Source organism: Siphateles boraxobius, unplaced genomic scaffold, assembly GCF_051911475.1.
Source record: "Siphateles boraxobius isolate OS27281-9 unplaced genomic scaffold, OSU_SipBor_1 41, whole genome shotgun sequence".
Taxonomy (NCBI): domain Eukaryota; kingdom Metazoa; phylum Chordata; class Actinopteri; order Cypriniformes; family Leuciscidae; genus Siphateles; species Siphateles boraxobius.
In genome coordinates this window covers 2,443,914-2,465,550 of record NW_027509042.1, presented here as the reverse complement: position 1 = coordinate 2,465,550, position 21,637 = coordinate 2,443,914, and the positions used below count along the sequence as shown (strand labels likewise).

The window sequence follows — 21,637 nt, the reverse complement described above, 5'->3', positions numbered from 1 at the left end:
CTTAAATTTTTTTTGTGTCAATTTCAGAGCATTACGAAAAAGAGCACTCTGCATGGACGTTCCTCTAAACATCATCTTTCACAGAAGAATAAAGCCATACGGGTTTGGAATGACATGGGGGTGAGTAAATTGCAGAATTTGCATTCATGAACTTATGAAGGAACGGTGTGGATGCTTTGACATGCTGCTGCATGTTATGGCAAAACATTTGCATGCTCAGAATGACTCTGTCAGTTTCTCTTCCTTCTTCGATATGTGGATATGAAATATTTGTGTCTAAATGCTTGTAACCCGTGTTTATTTAAATGACCGAGGTCAATGTCTAGAGAGCAGAGTTGCAGATGTTTGATGGATTTGAATGATAGCACGTGAGACCTACATCAAATAACTAAAATCAAAGATTTCACTATATTAATTTAACACAACACTACCATTCTAGTAGAGTATTCTTTATTGTTTTTGTTTTTTTTAGAGAATTTGTCTTGAACCCAAAGCTGCAGTAGTACACAACATACACACACCTAGAACATGCGACAACATTAAAGGGTAAAAAAAATTAAAATAATAATAATTAAAACATTAAAAAGAATTTGTAACAATGACTACATCTTACTATTTTAAATATTAATAGATACAGGTAAAAATAATTTTTTGTAACGGTTGCTCTTACAAAGTAGGACTCTATAACGCTTCCCTGATGGCAGAATTTGATACATTGGAAAATAAAACATGGCTTGAATCACTCACTATTGTCTGTGTATTCTTAAGAACCAATGACTTATAAATGAATTGAAGTGACGTGACTCTCTTACACACATGACTGTCATTGCAGTTTTAACAAGACGTGTAAACTGATTGTAATAATAGACCTGTTCTACCATTGCCAGAATCATCAAACAGTTTCCATCTATTTTCCAAACCACTGGTTCAATGTGGGTACAGCGTAATATTATAAATTCCTTTTTAATTGATTATTAAATTGTTTAATTAAGGCTTTTATACATAGTTTCCATGACAGAGTTCAAGATACATCTTACTGGAGCTGCCAGATAGAAAAAGTTTCAAATAATTTTTAAATAGCAAGCACAACCTATGCAAAAGCGACAGCCCATTTGTATAATTGAACTTGTGACTGTGTAATTCTAGCCCTGGTCTCCCTACTTCTTGTGCATGAGAACAGACTCATGCTAACCGTTCTGATTGGTGGCTAAAACCACCTGTGGGTTTATTTTCATGGTACACCTGACGATGCTGTTTGAGTTGCTGCTGGCATTATTTTCCAAAGTCTGACTGCTCTGATCTTCCCTCTGCTCCGTGCTCGTCAGCCTCATCAAGATGCTTCTATATGCCTTCTTAATCTTAGGGACCTTAAAAGCGTACACTATGGGGTTAACTGCGGAGTTGGCGTGAGAGAGGAGGATGCCGATGTGAAAGGCGATAGCAGGCACTTTGACAATGTTGTAATACTGAAGTGTGTTCATTATGTGCAGTGGGATCCAACAAGCGGCAAACAGAACCAGCACCAACGCCAGAGAATTGGCCAGTCTCCGCTCCTTACGGTAATACGACCGTGACTCCACGGGGCGGCCAACTTCCTTTCTCAGCTGTTTGGATATCATATTGAAGAGTAACAAGTACAGGGCCATCATGATGATGGTGGGTGGCAGGATGCAAGCGAGGAAGTTGAAGTTCACCATATACGACATGGATATAACCATGATAAAATTACATGTAATAGTAGAGTTTTCTCTTGTTGTGGTGTCATCGTTGTGCCATCCGAACATGGGGATGAAGCCTAGTATAGAAGCAGAGAGCCAACATACAGTGACCGCAGCCCACAAATGCTGCTTTTTGACTGATCCTCTGTACCTGAAAATCAATGAGAAATTATCTTTATATATCTTCAACGGTACTGTGTATGTATGTATATACATACGTACACACACTACCTTTCAAAAGTTTGGGTTTGGTAAGATTTTTGGGTAATACTTTACAGTAAGGTTTCATCTGTTAATGTTAGTTAACAACTTTAGTTAACATGAACTAAGAATGAACAATACTTTTAAAGCATTTATTAATCTTAGTTAATGTTAATTTCAATATTTACTAATATATTGTTTGTATAAGTTGTGTTTTGTAATGTTAGTTAATGCACTGTGAACTAATATGAACATACAAAGAGTGACTGTATTTTTATTTACAAACATTAACAAAGATTAATAAACACTGTAACAAATGAGACCTTATTGTAGTGTTACCGATTTTTCTTTTTGAAAGTCTCTTCTGCTCACCTAGGCTGCATTTATTTGATCAAAAATACAGTAAAAAAACAGTTATATTACAAAATTTTATTACAAATTAATGTAAATGTTAACTGTTAGTCCTCTGATGGCAAGGCTGAATTTTCAGCATCATTACTCCAGTCTTCAGTGTCACATGATCCTTCAGAAATCATTCTAATATGATGAAGATTTGATGCTCAAGAAACATTTCTGATTATTATCAATGTTGAAAACAGTTGCTTCATTTTTTTTATTAATTTTTGCATCCTTGTTGACTAAAAGTATATATTTGGCAATTAATTACATAATGAAAAGTGCAGTATTTCAATACATTAAAATCATATTATAAAAGTAAATCAGAATTATGATTTCATGTTTTACTTCATTTGTTCAGTGGACCCTATTTAAAGAGATAGTTCACCCAAAAATGAAAATTAGTCAAAACTTTCTATTTGTAAATAAAAGCCTAAATTCAAACTGTTCATCATATAAAGTGATCGAGTCTCTTCAGAAAATTTGGACTAAACCGCTCAATTCATATGGATTCGTTTAACAATCTCTTTATGAACTTTTTGAAGTGTCAGTTGCAAGCTGTCAATGGAGGGACAGAAATCTCTCAGATTTTATCAAAAAGATCTTCATTTGTGTTCCGAAGTTGAATGATTGTCTTACGGGTTTGGAACAACATGAGGGTAAACAAATGATGACAGAATTGTAATTTTTGGGTGAACTAACCCTTTAATGTCACATTCTGGAAGCATTCGGGAGAAAAATGTCTAAAACCAATTTTCCTTGTGGAGGAATATCTTTGCCAGCTCTGTGTTTGCCACAGTAGTTTTCTGTGCAGGTCAATGGCAACATGATGATAGTAATATAATAAATAAATAAATTATAATAAATCAATTCTTAACATATTAACATACACACATGCAAATGCGGCCTTTTCACACCTAAAGAAGTTATTTTTTCAGGTTGCATGTTATTCAGTATGATAAAAAAAAAGCATGCATCATCTCTGAGAAATGCTTACGTTTGATTTCCTCCTAATCAGTAAGCTTGATCAATTTGACTCTCACTATGAAGCAACATGACTATTAAATGTTCAAACCTGAGAGGCTTATAAACACGCAGGTATCGGTCCACAGCGATGGCCAACAAGGAGTGAACGGAGGCCTGGGTCAACACAATGACCACACAGCTGATGAAGAGACAGCAGTGGAAACTAGTCTGCAGCCGTCCATCAACTATAACTGCGAAAGGCACAGCAACCATCCCCACCAGAAAATCAGCCAGCGCCAGCGACACAATGAAGCAGAACGTGGTCTTACTCAGGGCTCGACACGACCACACGGCCCAGATCACCAGCAAGTTCCCCAGACAGCATCCCACAGCGATGAGCACCTCCAGAGAGGTATAGACCACCTTCTCTCCATCAGCCATGGTGGAGTCTAAAGGCACATAAACTCTACAGGAACTTACTTGAAATTGCAGTGGTTAAAATAGGAAGTTGTCTTCACTCTCTCACACAGCATGCATAACCAAATATGCACACACAGTTTTTTTTTTTGCTTCATCAGTACTTTTGAGTGGCTTGTATGCTGCAAGTATACAATGTGTTGTTTATTTTTTTTGAAGGAAATTCATACTTTAGTTCAGCAAAGGATTCATTAAATTGCTCAAAAGTGACGGTAAAGACATTTATGATGTTACAAAAGATTTCTATTTCAAATAAATGCTGTTCTTTTGAACTTTCTATTCATTAAAGAATCCTGAATAAAAATGTATCGCGGTTTCCACAAAAATATGAAGCAGCTCATCTGTTTTCAATATTGATAATGATCAGAAATGTTTCTTGAGCAGCAAATCATCATATTAGAATGATTTCTGAAGGATCATGTGACACTGAAGACTCTAGTGATGATGCTGAAAATTCAGCTTTTATCACAGGAATAAATTACATTTTAAAATAGCCTATATTACAATAGAAAACATGTATTTTAAGTTGTGAGAAATATTTCACAAAATAACAGTTTTTTTTAATGCAATGTATGAATGTAGCCTGGGTGAGCATAAGAGACTTCTTTCAAAAACATAAAAAAATATATTTTGAAAAGTACTGTACGTATATCAGTTTCAGGAAGTATGTTGTATCTATAAATTTGATGTGCTCGAATTTCTTTTTTGGATGTTTCTCTGTGGTCGTGCGGCATCAGATTGTGGTCAATTTCGTGTCTGATAAAGCAGGAAGTTGTTGGTTTGTTTCCTGCAAGAGGCGAGTCGTATATGATCGCTTTTGTTCAAGCAAAATGTACAGTAATCAAAACTGACCCTATTTAAATTTTCCTTAAGTGCCTGTTCTTGGTCTTATTGTGCATGATTCATCGGTGCACTTTATTTTGAAGAAAAACATGTTTAATCAAGTCGTAGTTATTTGTCCTCCTCTGAAACCATTTTCCTTTTCGACTGGATCCAAGACCATACAGACTAATGGCAAGTAATGATTTGAAAAAGAAAGAAAAAAGTGTTGGCTTTGGGATATCAGCTCTTGCTTGTCATTTATGTCTATCATAATAAGGTTTCCATTGTTTAGTTTTTGTTTTTATGACTGTGCAAATTAAATGTGACTTTCCAGTTTTCCAGGAAACAAAAAGCAAGTTTCATTCAAACTCAGACTTCTTGGTTTCTATGAAAAAGTTCCCACTTATAATGCACACTACAAACCACCCACAAAACTGACCTCAAACCTTTTACATCCACAGAGGGGCTGTAACCACTATAATAATTACAAATAGGCAAACATTTAATTTTATACACTTGTATTAAAAATTATTGAATCCCTCTGACCTGCAAGACATTCTGGTTTTGTGAACAAAATTGTATGAAAACACTTGAACTAAGCCATCAGTAAACCATAGAAAGTTTATTATTACACAATTGAGTGATTCTGAGAATATAATGTTACTGAGTTCAAAAAAATCAAACTGGCTATAAACAATGTACAAAATGATTCAACATTTTTGTAGAGAATCCTTTACTCTCATAGTACCTTTACAGTTCCTTGTTAAACATTTTTGGATAAGAATCTATGTAGTTATGTACCCTCTCTCTCCTTATTTCTTTTTTTTTCTTTCTGTTCTCTTATGTACCACTGATTGTATTCTGAAGTATATTATGTTTTGATATTGGTTTTTGATGTTTTAATATTGGTTACAATTCTGTACATGTTATTTGCTGTTAACAAAGCATTAAACGGGTCATATAATGCCATTTTTGTACAAGTTAATATGAATCTTTAGGGTCTAAATGAAAACTTTGTAATATACTTTTATTTAAAATTATCATTAGTATTGTAAGAAAACACAAATTTTACATGGTCAAAAACAGCTTTTTTTCAGCACGCCGTTTCAGTGCATATGCCTTTAAATGATAATGAGCTTAGCTGACTCCGCCCCTCTAATCTTTGGGGCGTTTTGACACCACGCACGTGGAGTGTTGCCTTGACAACAGTTGAGGGTATATTTTGCAACAAGAATGGCAGCGGGAGTCTCTGTGAAAACATCTGTTCTACCATACCAATTTGAACCGGAGTCGGACCCAGAACAAGATGACGGCCTCGAAGAAGTTCGACAATTAAGGCTCGAACAGGACGTTTCTGAATGGTTGGTTAACGTAATGTCCCTGTGATCTATTTTTGTAACTTATGTACTTATGTACTGTTGAAAAACTTTTTTTGGGTAAATGTAGGCTTGTCAGTGATGCGTAACGTTATCTCAGTGTTAGGTACAACTGTCAGTGCTGAAACATTAACCATAACGCGTTGTTCATTATAAACGTATGATTATGAATTATATTGAGAACGTCGTAATGTTACAGAGAAAACATGCTGTAATATACCCTGAATGTAAACATTAGCCGCATTTATCGTAAAGCGTGATTTGCAAAGATTAATATTTAAAGGTTAATAAAACGTAACACTCACTGGAGGCGCAGCAGGAACACGAATAGTTGGTACCGATTCTGTTTTCAGGACCAGCTTCTTAGCAAAACCAGATTTACACTGACCCTTGTTTTGAAAGCAGTCTGGTGAGAAATGATTAGCGCAAACATAAAAGCATTTACGTAGATCGTTGGGAATATTCCCTTCAAAAATAAAACTCAGCCACTGCGTCTTCAGCGGTTCGAATTTAGGAACATTAAAATGACTGCTGTGTTTATTATTACACCCAAGAACAGAACAACACAATCGCTTAGACGCCATTCTGCTTCAGTGTATCAAAAATGGCAACTATGATGACAGCTCGCTCAGGGCGGGTCTGTGTTGAAACGCTGCTGTCAATTAACAATCGTGGGAGGGGCGTCCGTTTTATTGACGTCACAAAATCGAACGGCTCAATTTGAGGCAGGGGAAAACATATAAGGAGATTAAAACAAAAACACTGGATGGATTTTTATCATTTATATGATGTTGTGTACAGGCACTGCCAACACACATTTCAGTATAATCAACTTGTAAAAGTGCATGTACCATTATATGACCCCTTTAAAAAAAACATTTACTCTCGCTTTTCTGACACCCTCTACTGGAATCTTAGGCCGTTCCATGTGTGAAAAAGCTTTCTGCTCATGGATATCCTTTGGTTTCTGTGCTGCCACTGCTTTCTTCAAACCTCATCAAAGATTTTCAAGGACCTTTTAATCTGGAGACTGAGCAGGCCAGGACTGATCCCTGAACAAAACTTTGGTAAATTTGGATAGATCATTGTCTTGACCCTGAAGACAGTGTTTTTCCGGTCATAAGTCAAGCCTTTTTTGTGCCAGGATCCATGGGTCCAAAAAAGTTCCCTGGAAGGTTTTCTATGGGATCATACATTTAAAACGTATAAACAATGCAGCCAGCTGTGTCTAGGAACTTTTAGTGTCCTGTAGATATTCTTGTAGCCATAGCCTTCTTCTCTGGGCTTTTAAGAGCTTTTTTGTCTTGGCCATATTTGCTACTCAACTTCGGCACATGGATGGGATACTTTTATGCATGGATTTCAACTGAATCTAATTAATTGTCATTACAGAGTTCCCAAAGGTTTATAGTAACCCCAAGTAATAGTGTAGCATAAAGAAGAAATTTTGATACCCATTTAATGAAAATGGGTTCAAAATAACATGAGGCTCCATTAACTTTCATTGTACAAAAAACCCCACTGATACTCATATTTAAAAATCTGTTGTGTTTCACAGAAGAAGAAAGTCAAAGGTTTAGTAAATGAAGTGGGTCATTTTTTGGGTGAAATATCACCAGTCTGACTCTATTGCGCCAGCAGCTGTTAGTTATAGAGAATCTGAAGTTGTTTGATTATGATTGTAAAGCTTTGTTATGAAGGTACAAATCTTTCTCTTAGTCTCTAAAACTAGTTTAAATTTCTTTGATGAAATGATGAAAATCAATGAAGAAAAAATCAACAACCTTTTTTTCATGAGTAAGACAAGACTAAACTGACTATATCAACATGTAATGCAATCTTGTTAATGGAAATAGGAAATACCAAATAAAAAAATAGGTTGAACATCTACAGGTCGTTTCCTGGAAGAGGTCTGTAGGTGTGAAAGTTTTCTGCAGAGAGTAAATATAGCCTCGTTACAGAAACAGAAAAAGAAAATTAAAAAAAACGAAATTTGTCTTCATTTTCAGTGACAAATAGGTAAGAATTTATTTGACTTTTATTTATTTTTTTACTTTTTTTGATGGATTTTGTTTACTAAATCTTGACTAAAACAGGTCATGGTTGAACATATTAAACCACAAAACTAGTCTCTTCTTCCGGAAGAGAGTAAATATAGCCTCTATATTTCCTCTTTATATAAATCAGCCGCTCTTTGTACCACGCTCGTCCTATTTCCAGTTCTGTAACCACTATGGTATTAGGTGGAGGGATAATTTACATCTCTCTTGAAGTGCTCATCGCTGTGGGATGCTGTCTGGGCAATGTGCTGGTGATCTGGGCCGTTTGGAGGAGCGGAGCCCTGAACCAAACCCCTTTCTGCTTGATCGTGTCTCTGGCGATGGCAGATTTCCTGGTCGGGGCCGTGGCCATTCCTCTGGCTGTGGTTGTGGACGTCCAGTTGAAGATCCCTTTCCATGCCTGTCTGTTCATCAGCTGTGTCCTGTTTGTCCCGCTACAAGCATCAGTGCTCACCCTTCTGGCCATTGCTGTGGATCGTTGCCTGCGGGTTTGTATCCCATTCAGGTGAATTAGCCTACAGATGATTTTGAATGGCTTTAATGAACGTCAAGCTTGTTGAAAACAAAACAGCTTTTGTTTTATCTTTAAATTAATGTAATGCAATTTAGGTATGCTTAGTTGTCATGCTTAGTTGTAGCGAATCAGCAGTAAGACTCAGAGGGCGTGTCCACTCATGATAGGTTAGGAGAGGGAGAGAGCAAGAGGGAGATTTGAAGAAAGACTGTAGAAAGAGAGATGTCTGAGAGACATTACAAAAAAGAAAATCTCAGAGGAATATCAATGGATAAAGAAGGGTTATGATCAAAGAGCTGTAGGACCTGCATCAATAGAGGGTTTCGCACTGGGTAGTTCTAAGAACTTAGTTATAGGAACTAGTCAACAGGGTGGTTCCCTGAGGTTGCATTCGTACTGTCAGTAGGAACGCTGAAGTGTCGTAATCCGTGCGTTGTGGTGACTTTTATTTTGCCTGATCACAAAGCGCTCCCATTCTCCGTCTTCATTAGTTTACGATCTGTTTAACAATCTTGTCTTATACTTTATTATATAGAACTGTTATACAAATAAAGTAAACTGTATATGAAAAAGTATTAGCGTTTGCCATGTGGTTGATGTCCAATCTGGCTAGCTGAGCAGAAATACATAATCATGTTTCGCTTGTTCCCCTCAAAGTTGCAATGGATTTTCTCCTTAGCAGGTTGGGAGGTCAATGTATCACTGTTTCCATGTTCATAGAGTTAGTTTGTTTAGTAAACATATAAGCTATAATCTGTGTGTACACGGCTCTTTTTTATTAAATGGTGGGTGCCGGTGTTTTGCGTGCGTTTGGGCAATCAGCGAACACTAACGTCACTCACTGGTAGTTCCTATAGTGCTGGTTTAGACCTGACTCTTAGGAGCTGATTTAGTTCCTCTCAATGGAGTTCTTAGAATTAAAAGTATTCATAGTTCCTGTGGTGCGAATACGCCAAAAACTGGGTATATACGTTATTAGGAACTATATGAAAAGGTCCCTCTGATGCAAAAGCCCCTAAAATTAGAAAAGCTTTCAAGCGCTGGAGAGACCTAAGCAGGAAGGCCTTAAATCAGACACAGAGGACTCAGACTCAGTGTTGTTCTTGCTTCATACGTTGAGTAACATTGGTTTTGCTATTTCACAGAACCAAAATATGCTGTTGTTGTAATGTTTTAAGTGTCATTGTTTGTCTGGAGCTGCTGACGACTAACAACCAACTCTTGCTTGTATTAACTCTTGTGTACTGCATGTTCATTTTTTGTTCTTCCTTGTTGTTCATTCATCATCTTTTGCAAAGCATTATTTTTCTTGGCTTCAACTATAACAAAGAGACATCCATTCTTGCAATGTCTGTTCATGCATTTTGGGGGCGGAGCAATGAAGGGAGGGGTGTGTTTGTTTGGGTTGATTTCAAATATACAGTTAAAACTCGGGAAAAAAATTCAGTGTATTTCAGTAATTCAAATTAAAAGGTGAAACTAATATATTTAGTATATATAACATATACATAATGATTATACTTTTCAGAGGACTGACATTTCTGTATTTAAAAAACTTTTTTTATTGATTTCTTTTAATATTCTAATTCTCTGAGATTTTGAATTTGGTTTTTCATAAGCTGTAAGCCATAAATCATCAAAATTATAACTTTTTTTGCACAAAATTTTTATTTTTCGAGTTTCACCTGTATACAGTGTTCTCTTACGAGAGTATCTCTCGTACTGCGTAATATCTTACGCTATGGCGGAAAACCTCTTTTCCACGAGATATTGAAGCCAAATATTATCCTTAATTTTGAATCAATGTAAAACGCGTTGCGACAGCATGCAGATATAGGCAAGGCGCCTAGCGTGCCTATTGGCTGACCTGTGGCAACAGCAGCAGCCTATCGAGAGAGGCCCTGCATGACGTGATATCCAATGGGGGTGCTTCGCGCCCATTTACATCACGTCCCGCCAGAATAGGTCGTGGCCTTGACCTACAAATACAGCTTGACAGGCTGATACAAACTGATTTTCATCTCTTCAGCGAAGCACTACTGCATCGCTGGATCCGGAGTGAGAAGCCGCGCCGTCTGAGAAAAAGCCTTCTGCGGCACGAGCCTTCGAGCCTGAAGACGCTGGCCTTCACCTCGCCGGCTTCAGCCGCCGTACCTGCTACGCTTTCCGGCGTTTATATCCTTTCACTGCTAAGAGTGTGTGTTCGCCGCTGCGACTCACACTCTCTCTCTGTCTATATCTCTCTCCATGAAAGAGCTGTGTCTTTTTAAAGCCGAGCCACACTGGGGACCGCCATGTCATCTACGCTTCCTGCCTGGGTGAGGATAACGCGGCTCTCACGCTCGCCGACGGCGAATGCCCTCATTGCGAGCTGATACCCATGGTGACTCTGAGGACTCGCCTGGCATCTTTCTCAGAGCCTGCTCTTCCGCCCGCTGTAGTGCCGCTCCGTAAAAGCGGCGTACTCAGCGGGTCCCCGAGCCTTCTCCAAGCAGTGAAAGCTCGCCGGTTCGCCCGCCAGCTACTCCAGCTTCACTCGAGTCGCTCACTGTTGGACAACGGCCGCCGCGCGCCGCCGCTTCTGCCGTTAATGACGACGAGATAGCTGCATCTGTAGAGAAGGCCAGCTGCTCTATCCTGGCGTCGGACAGTGAGGATTGGGCGAGCTCTGTGGACCTCCCCCCCTTCTGCCCGCGAGTTGTCAGGGAAACGGGCCAGCATCAAAACCGCGGCTAGCTTTCTTTATGTTATAAGAAAGCTACCCCGCATCCCGTGGGCATGCGTCACCGGCGAAATGAGGAAAGAGTGTGTTTTAGTCCCGCCGTGGCCGGACCAATCTTCATTTCTCAAACATTTCTCAGCTCCTCGTAGTCTGAGTGGCTGAAAATGTCAATATTGCAGCAATGAGCCTGTTGTATAACACGCACGCCTGCAAACAAACACCGACACTCACAAAACTGTGAGGACGCTCCATTATCAGCTCGAGCTAATTTATGCTTTTGTCGTTCCCCCCTGTGGATCAGTGGTGAATCTCAAAGCCTTCGCACGGGAGACCTGTGTTCGAGCCCAGCTCTCGCAGCAGATAAAAATTTAGTCTTGCCGCGGCCAGACTTCCACCAAAACTTTTCGCTCGTTCAGTTCCAGAAAATGCGACTGTTCCAGTGTATTTTGCAGTAAACAAGCCGGTAACATGGCCCACTTGCCTGCACACAAATGCCGTTTCCACGGCGACCCAGAAAAATCATATAAGCAATGTATTTTCTGGTATTCCGGCCACAGCCGATGGTGTTATGAGTGTAATAAAAATGCCCACAGCCCAGTGTTCATTTCTACTCACAAACACTGCCTGCGACAGTGCAGGGCTCGCACAAATGAGATTGAATGTGCACGCTGACGACGGTGTTAAAGTCTCAGCACAACCTTCTTTCACTGAAAGCAGCGCATGTGCCTGATCGCCTGAATCTTGGACCAGACAGACTTTTTCCAGAAACAATGTTCCAGCAGGAGAATGGATGCTGCGCCCGCAGACGATCCGACCGCTGTGGGAGATATTCGGCAGAGCACAGGTGGACTTGTTCGCGTCCCAAGAAAACGTTCACTGTCCGAACTTTTTCTCCAAGAGCAGGGATGCGCTGGCCCACGTATGGCCCCGCTGCCCCCTCTATGCTTTTCCCCCCGTCTCGCTCGTGGAATGAATCAGGGAAAACGGATGCCCAGTGCTGCTCGTGGCTCCGCTCTGGACGAACCAGATTTGGTTCCCAGTCCTGATGCGGGTGACCAGCACTGCCCCGTGGCCTATACCGGAGAGGAGAGACCTCCTCTCTCAGGCAAAGAGCTCGATTTGGCATCTTCGCCTGGATTTATGGTCCCTAGATGCATGGGCCATCAACGGGCACCCGCTAACCTCCCGGAGGGAGTGTTAAACACGATCACGCAGGCTAGAGGCGTGGCCTCGTCGTGGGTGTGGTCTAGCGGGATTTCCTTGCAAGATATCTGTATGGCGGCAGGCTGGGCCTTGCCGTCTACATTTATAAGGTTTTATAACCTAGAGGTTCCCGCCTTAGCAGGCCAAGCTTCTGTTGGTCTAGAATTCAGTACTATCTACCCCGCTGCGCCGGCGCAGAATGCTGAGTTTTGCTTGTGCATCGCTCAACTGATCGATAGAACAGCTCGATGGGTGTTGAATAACCCGTACTGTTACCCAGTTCAGGCTGAACACGTTCACCCTGTCTGCGTGAAACACTGTTAACATAACTAGTTCCTGTAGGATGCTATTTCATGGGGAATGATGCTTGCAGCCTCTCTTCTCCGACTCTCTGTAAGTCTATGGTGATTATGCACTATATGAGCCCCGGGATTCTGCCCTTGGGACTTTGGTGTCAGATCCCAGTACGCACGGCGAGTTGCATTGTGTTCCTCATAGCGTAAGATATTACGCAATACGAGAGATTACTAACTCGGTTACTAACGTAACCTCGGTTCCCTCTAGAGAGGGAACGAGTACTGCGTATCTTGCCGTGCATACAACAGCTCTGGTTCGCTTCAGCGATGAAACCAGTTTGTATCAGCCTGTCGAGCTGTATTTGTAGGCCAAGGCCACGCCTATTCTGGCGGGACGTGACGTAAATGGGCGCAAAGCGCCCCCATTGGGTATCACATCACGCAGGGCCTCTCTCGATAGGCTGCTGCTGTTGCCACAGGTCAGTCAATAGGCACGCGAGCCGCCTTGCCTATGTCTGCATGCTGTTGCAACGTGTTTTACATTGATTCAAAATTAACGAAAATTTTTGGCTTAAATATCTTGTGGAAAATAGGTTTTCCTCCCTAGCGTAAGATATTACACAGTACTCGTTCCCTTTCTAGGGAGAACCAAGGTTACGTTAGTAACCGAGTACGTTTCTCAGCTTCTCGTACCTCGCACCTCGCTTTCTCGCACCTTAAAACATCAACCTGTGCTCTTGACGAACTTCCCACATCTTTCTTCAAAAGTGTGTTTAACTGTTTAGAAGCAGATCTCATCACACCGCATCACAGCACAGAGACCGCGCTCATAAAGATAATAAACGATATTCGCTTAAATACTGATACAAGCAAATTATCAGTGCTGGTACTACTCGATCTCAGTGCTGCATTTGACACTATCGATCACAACATACTTCTTGACAGGCTGGAAAACTGGGTCTGGCTTTCTGGGATAGTCCTAAAATGGTTCAGGTATTACTTAGGAGGGAGAGGTTATTATGTGAGTATTGGAGATCATAAGTCTGAGTGGACATCCATGACATGCGGAGTCCCTCAAGGCTCAATTCTTGCGCCACTCCTATTCAACCTGTACATGCTCGCAAGTACGATGTCAGGCACTGTAATTTGCTCTGGCCCCCTTCCTGTTCAAAGGAGTGATGAGATAGTTAGCAGATTGTCATCACTCAATGGCTGGCTGTCTAAGTGGTGTCCGCAAATAATATAGAATTCATAGACAATTGGAAAAGTTTTTGGGGCAAACCTGACCTGTTGAAAAGAGATGGTATTCATCCCTCCTGGGATGGTGCTGCTCTTCTCTCTAGTAATTTGGCTCATAGTCTTAGAGACAAAACATGACAATCTGGGGCTCAGGTCAGGAAGCAGACAAACTGGCTAAACCGACCGTCTGCTAGCGGCCTCGCGTCACCAAGGTCAGATAAATCCCATCACATAGAGCCTCTTTCACCTAGATATCATCATATAGAGACTGTGTCTGTTCCCCGAATTTGGAAATCCAAAAAACGTCCAAACCGATCTAAGGTTAAAAATGTAATTGATATTCAACAAATAAAAAATAGATATAATACAGATGAGCAAACGATAAAGCTTGGGTTGCTGAATATTCGATCCCTTACTTCAAAGGCGCTCATAGTTAATGAAATGATTTCAGATTATAACCTAGATGTGCTGTGTATGACAGAAACCTGGCTAAAACCAGACGATTACATTACTTTAAATGAGTCCACCCCCCATGATTACTGTTATAAACATGAACCTCGCCTGAAAGGCAAAGGGGGAGGTGTTGCTGTAATTTATAGTAATATTTTCAAAACCACTAAAAAATCTAGTTTTAAATATACTTCTTTTGAAGTGTTGGTGCTTAATGTAAAAATATATAATGTAAACGACAAATCAAGTTTGAGAATTCTGCTGGCAACTGTATACAGGCCACCAGGGCACCATAAAGATTTTATCAAAGAATTTGCTGACTTTCTATCAGAATTAGTATTGACTGCAGATAAAGTCCTAATTGTTGGTGATTTTAATATACATGTAGATAATGGAAAAGATGCATTGGGATTGGCATTTAAAGACATTCTTAACTCTATTGGAGTTATACAAAACACGTGTCAGGACCTACTCATTGTCGTAATCATACTCTAGATCTAATATTATCACATGGAATCAATGTTGATGCTGTTGAAATTCTGCAGCAGAGCGACGACATCTCAGATCATTATCTATTCTCATGTAAATTACATTTAGCCAAGGCTGCAAAGCCAACTCCGTGTTACAAGTATGTTAGACCTATCACCTCTGCCACTAAAGATTGCTTTATCAATAATCTTCCTAATCAGTTTCATCGTCTCAGCATCCCAGATAGCTTAGAAGAACTTGATATTGCCACAGAAACTTTTAACTCTCTCCTTTCCAGCACTTTAGACACAGTTGCTCCGTTGCGCTTAAAGAAGATTAAAGAAAATAGTCCAACGCCGTGGTACAACGAGCACACCCGGGCCCTTAAGAGAGCAGCCAGAAAAATTGAGCACAACTGGAAGAAAACAAAACTAGAGGTATTTCGGATTTCATGGAAGGAGAGCTCGATTGCTTACAGAGAGGCTTTAAAAGCTGCAAGATCTGCTTATTTTTCAACCCTATTAAAAGAAAATAAACATAATCCAAGGTATTTATTTGAAAAAGTGGCTACACTAACGAAAAAGAAAGCTTCAAGCCCAGAAGTTTCCAAGAAACACAGCAGTAATGACTTTATGAACTTTTTTACTTATAAGATTGATAATATTAGGGACAAAATTATAACTATGCAACCGTCTACTACAGCATCACATCAGGGAGTGCATTATAGTCTCCCTGAGGTAAAATTTGATTCATTAGTTAGAATTTTGCAAACTCGTTAATTCATCTAAATCGGCAACATGTATGTTAGACCCTATACCGACTAAACTACTGAAAGAGATGCTTCCAGAAGTCATAGATCCTCTTCTTAACATCATTAATTTGTCTTTGTCTCTAGGATGCGTACCAAAAACCTTTAAGCTGGCTATGATTAAACCGCTTGTTAAAAAAACGCAACTTGATCCTACAGAATTAGTCAATTACAGGCCGATCTCAAATCAACCTTTTCTGTCAAAGATACTAGAAAAGGCAGTATCCTCACAACTGTGTTTCCTTTCTTGAAAGAAATGGTATCTGCGAGGATTTCCAGTCAGGATTTAGACCGCACCATAGCACTGAGACAGCTCTCATTAGAGTCACAAATGATTAGCTCTTATCATCCGATCGTGGTTGTATCTCTCTATTAGTGTTACTTGATCTTAGTGCTGCATTTGACACCATTGACCACAATATTCTCTTAAATAGACTAGAAAACTATGTTGGCATTAGTGGAATTGCATTAGCATGGTTTAAATCATATTTATCTGACCGCTATCAGTTTGTAGCAGTAAATGAAGAGATGTCTTATCGGTCAAAAGTTCAGTATGGCGTACCACAAGGCTCAGTACTAGGACCGCTGCTGTTCACTCTGTACATGCTACCTTTAGGAGATATCATTAGGAAACATGGAATTAGCTTTCACTGTCATGCTGATGATACTCAGCTCTATATTTCTTCCAAACCTAACGAAACTCACCAATTCACAAAATTATCGGAATGCATAGTTGATATCAAAAATTGGATGACTAGTAATTTCCTACTACTAAATTCAGAAAAAACAGAGATTCTAATTATTGGACAAAAAACTTCCGCACGTAATAATCTAGAATACCGTCTAACACTTGATGGCTGCTCTGTTAAGTCTTTGTCGTCAGTTAGGAACCTGGGTGTGCTCTTTGATACCAATCTTTCATTTGAAAGTCACGTGTCTAGTGTCTGTAAAACCGCATTTTTCCATCTTAAAAATATATCTAAATTACGTCATATGCTCTCATTGAAAATGCGGAACAACTAGTTCATGCGTTCATGACATCAAGGCTAGATTATTGTAATGCTCTACTGGGTGGTTGCCCTGCACGCTTAATAAACAAACTACAGCTAGTTCAAAACGCAGCCGCTAGAGTTCTTACCAGAACCAGGAAGTAACGCCATATTAGCCCGGTTCTGTCAACACTGCATTGGCTCCCTATTAAACATTGTATACATTTTAAAATATTGCTGATTACTTACAAAGCACTAAATGGTTTAGGTTCCCAGTACTTGAGTGAAAGTGAAAGTGAAAGTGACACGTGATGGCCAAGTATGGTAACCCATACTTGGAATTTGACCTCTGCATTTAACCCATCCAAGTAAGTGCACACACATTAGGAGCAGAGTAGTGAGTAGTGAACAGACCCACACACTGCAAACGTGGATACCCACACCCCGAGCAGCGGGCAACCTTGAGTGGCGCCCGGGGAGCGATTGGGGATTAGGTGCCTTGCTCAAGGACACCTCAGTCATATTCCTGCTGGTACTGGAATTGAGCGAGCTCTTAACGCATTATAGTCCTTCACGTCTATTGCGATCTCAAAGTTCTGGCCAGTTGATAATACCTAGAATATCTAAATCGACTGCTGGTGGTAGATCCTTTTCCTATTTAGCAACAAAACTTTGGAACAATCTTCCTAACATTATCCGGGAAGCAGACACAGTCTGTCAGTTCAAAGCTAGACTAAAAACACATCTCTTTGACCTAGCATTCAAATAACACTCTATAGACTTCTATAATTCAATATTAGGCTGCTTAGATTAGGTCAGCCGGAACTGGGAACACTTCCCTTAAATCCTGATGTACTCGTTACATCATAAGAAGAATGGCATCTACGCTAATTTTTAGTGTCTTTGTTTATCCCGAGGTTTTCCCGCAGCCTGCCGGATCCAGGCCGTTTCCAGATCTGACGAAGGACTTTCGCCTGGACCTGATGACAATGCAGTGCTGAAGTGCCAACTAGCCTCTCCCTATGGAGGATCCCTATACCACTCTACAGATAAAGCGTTGTGGAATTTTTCGGTTCTCGTACCTCCCCGAAGTGATAAGATAAAATAAAATTCTGCATCAAAATTTATAGACAATACAAGTAGTTTGTTTAGGCATGGTTTGTAAGGAATTACAAACCTGTGCACATATATTCAAACGCACATAACTATAGAATCAATTCTTAATGCGCATGTGAACGCCATCAGCGTCTATCACAGGTTCACATTTAAAGTCTGTTTAGAGTCTGTCTTAGCGGCCCCTAATTTAATAACAAAAGATCATTTAGACGGAATTGAATCAATCAAAACTAACTTTAGCTGGAAAAAACATTTTTCAAGAACCGCTATGAAACCAAACCAATCTCTGTTACCTTAAATTATATGCTTATCTCTGTAAAGCTGCTTTGAAACAATCTACATTGTTAAAAGCGTTATATAAATGAGGATGACTTGACTTGACTTGACATGCTCCCAATGAGCCAAATAATGAGAAATAACCAAATCGCTTAACCACAGCTATGCAGACGACACACAGCTCTCCTTAGCCCTATCACCTAACGATTACAGCCCCATTAACTCACTGTTCCAATGCATTGATGAAGTAAACAATTGGATGTGAAAACTTTCTTCAGTTAAACAAAGACAAAACTGAAGTCATTGCGTTTTGAAACAAAGATAAAATTCTCAAGGTAAACGCATACCTTCAGTCTAGGGGTCAAACAACTAAAAATCAAGTTAGGAATCTTGGTGTGAATCTAGAGTCAGACCTTAGTTTCAGTAGTCATGTCATAGCAATAACTAAATCAGCATACTATCACCTGAAAAATATTGCAAGAATTAGATGCTTTGTTTCCAGTCAAGACTTAGAGAAACTTGTGCATGCTTTCATCACCAGCAGGGTGGATTATTGTAATGGACTCCTCACTGGCCTTCCCAAAAAGACCATAAGACAGTTGCAGCTCATACAGAACGCTGCTGCCAGGATTCTGAGCAGAACCAGAAAATATGAACACATCACACCAGTCCTCAGGTCTTTACACTGGCTGCCAGTTACATTTAGGATTGATTTTAAAGTATTATTACTGGTATATAAATCACTCAAAGGCCTAGGACCTCAATACATTGCAGATATGCTCAGTGAATATAAACCCAACAGATCACTCAGATCATTAGGATCACATCAGCTTGAAATACCAAGGATTCACTCTAAGCATGGCGAGTCTGCTTTTAGCTACTATGCCAGCCGCAGCTGGAACCAGCTTCCAGAAGAGATCAGATGTGCTCCTACAGTAGTCCCATTCAAATCCAGACTCAAAACACATCTGTTTAGCTGTGCATTTACTGAATGAGCACTGTACCACTGTTCGTCCGACTGCTCGAACTGTATTTTATTTTATTATTCTATATTTTATTCTAAATTGTTTTAATTAATCTGTATTTTATCTTTTATTCTAAACTGTTTTAATTATTCGGATTTCTTTTGATTATTTCATTTCTTCTATGTAAAGCACTTTGAATTACCATTGTGTATGAAATGCGCTATATAAATAAACTTGCCTTGCCTTGCCTCAGAAATCACTTACTGCACCTTTAAAAGATCTTTCATTTAAAAAAAATATTTCTCTCTGGCAGGTACAAATCTACAGTCACTAAGAAGCACTCCTGGATCATTGCCGCTGTGTGCTGGATACTGGCGTCCGTACTGGGCTTCTTACCGATGTTTGGATGGTACAACCATGACACACTGACACATTACAATTCCTCCTCTATAGACTGTCAATTCATTGCTGTCATTCCTGATTCATACCTGGTCCACTTCATCTGTGAGTGGTGTTTTCTTCCTCCACTGGCAGTCATGATTACTCTGTATGGCTATATCTTTTTTAAAATGAGGAGACAGAGGGTGAGAGCAGGTGTGGCGGCTGAAACTGGTGCATATAACCAAAAGGAACACAAACTGGCCAGATCTCTGGTTTTGGTGTTGGCTCTTTTTATTGTTTGCTGGGTGCCGTTACACTTGATACAAGCCATCAGATACTATAACCAGAATATACACATACCGTCTATTGCTTTATACTTTGGCATTCTCCTTTCTCATGGCAACTCGATGGTTAACCCTGTAGTGTATGCCTTCAAAATCCCAAAGATTAAGCAGGAGTACAGGAAGATTTGGAGGAGGGTGATTGGTCGAGAGCAGCAGGCAGATATAAACACTCCTGCTAATAATACCTCAGACAGCCATGATAGACGAGTTCATCCGGAAATCAGCCCAGAGGTGGGATAATTCCATATACTGTGGAACTGTCACCATTAGGCTTCTTTTGACTTTCAGTTTGTTTTGATTTGCCATGTGTGTTCCCCATCTGAGTTTCCCGCCACCAATCTGTATCTATGGACACTGATCACCTCCCTCACAGCTGCCTGTCATTTGTAATCATCATTACTGTGTATTTAAGTTCCTGCCTGTCTTCTGTTCAGTGTCCGGTATTGTTAGTGTTTAACATGCTGTCACACCTGTCACACCTGTCACACCTGTCACACCTGTCACACCTGTCACACCTGTTACACCTGTTACACCTGTCACACCTGTCACACCTGTTACACCTGTTACACCTGTTACACCTGTCTGCCTGTCTGCCTGTTTGCCTGTTTGCCTGTCTGCCTGTTTGCCTGTCTGCCTGTCTGCCTGTTTGCCTGTTTGCCTGTCTGCCTGTCTTCTGTTCAGTGTCCGGTATTGTTAGTGTTTAACATGCTGTCACACCTGTCACACCTGTCACACCTGTCACACCTGTCACACCTTTTACACCTGTCACACCTGTCACACCTGTCACACCTGTTACACCTGTTACACCTGTTACACCTGTCTGCCCGTCTGCCTGTTTGCCTGTTTGCCTGTCTGCCTGTCTTCTGTTCAGTGTCCGGTATTGTTAGTGTTTAACATGCTGTCACACCTGTCACACCTGTCACACCTGTCACACCTGTCACACCTGTTACACCTGTTACACCTGTCACACCTGTCACACCTGTTACACCTGTTACACCTGTTACACCTGTCTGCCTGTCTGCCTGTTTGCCTGTTTGCCTGTTTGCCTGTCTGCCTGTCTGCCTGTTTGCCTGTTTGCCTGTCTGCTTGTCTTCTGTTCAGTGTCCGGTATTGTTAGTGTTTAACATGCTGTCCCACCTGTCACACCTGTCACACCTGTCACACCTGTCACACCTGTCACACCTTTTACACCTGTCACACCTGTCACACCTGTCACACCTGTTACACCTGTTACACCTGTTACACCTGTCTGCCTGTCTGCCTGTTTGCCTGTCTGCCTGTCTTCTGTTCAGTGTCCGGTATTGTTAGTGTTTAACATGCTGTCACACCTGTCACACCTGTCACACCTGTTACACCTGTTACACCTGTTACACCTGTCACACCTGTCACACCTGTTACACCTGTTACACCTGTTACACCTGTTACACCTGTCTGCCTGTCTGCCTGTTTGCCTGTTTGCCTGTCTGCCTGTCTTCGAAATTAAGTACGTTTTTGGATTTTATCTTCTGCTTCCCTGAACCTCCCCGTGACAGAATACCGGACCAAAGAAAATGGATAATATTGATTTTATCCAACTTGCTCAGAAGAGCAAAACTTTTCTGTCTTTCAAGAGAGACTTTTTTGTTCTAGCAGTCACCAGCCCACTTGACGACAAGACCCTAAAAAATCTGTTCTGGATCAGGGCCAATTTCCATCAACGCGTCAACCTTCCAGACACCTCCAACTTGAACTGGATGGAGGCCATCATCAGGTGTCTGGAAAGCGTCGAGCCCCGATCCAGCACACAGCCAGACCCAGAGCCCGGATTACCACCCTCGACCACGGAGAACCCGAGCGTGCCCCCTGCAGAC

General features: G+C 40.6%; 2 protein-coding genes across 2 annotated transcripts; one reads left to right on the top strand and one right to left on the bottom strand.

Annotated features, from left to right (window-relative positions):
• Positions 1–433: 433 nt before the first annotated feature.
• adora3a.2 (adenosine A3 receptor a.2) lies at positions 434–3,780 on the bottom strand. Its single transcript, XM_077197764.1, has 2 exons — positions 3,391–3,780; positions 434–1,869 (listed from the first exon to the last, which is right to left on the bottom strand). Exons 1-2 carry the CDS (start codon positions 3,720–3,722, stop codon positions 1,188–1,190), a joined length of 1,014 nt encoding a protein of 337 aa, XP_077053879.1. The 5' UTR covers positions 3,723–3,780; the 3' UTR covers positions 434–1,187.
• Positions 3,781–8,094: 4,314 nt separating this feature from the next.
• On the top strand, positions 8,095–20,222 carry LOC143706137 (adenosine receptor A3-like). The gene is made up of 2 exons (XM_077197766.1): positions 8,095–8,521; positions 19,376–20,222. Exons 1-2 carry the CDS (start codon positions 8,190–8,192, stop codon positions 20,025–20,027), a joined length of 984 nt encoding a protein of 327 aa, XP_077053881.1. The 5' UTR covers positions 8,095–8,189; the 3' UTR covers positions 20,028–20,222.
• Positions 20,223–21,637: the final 1,415 nt, after the last annotated feature.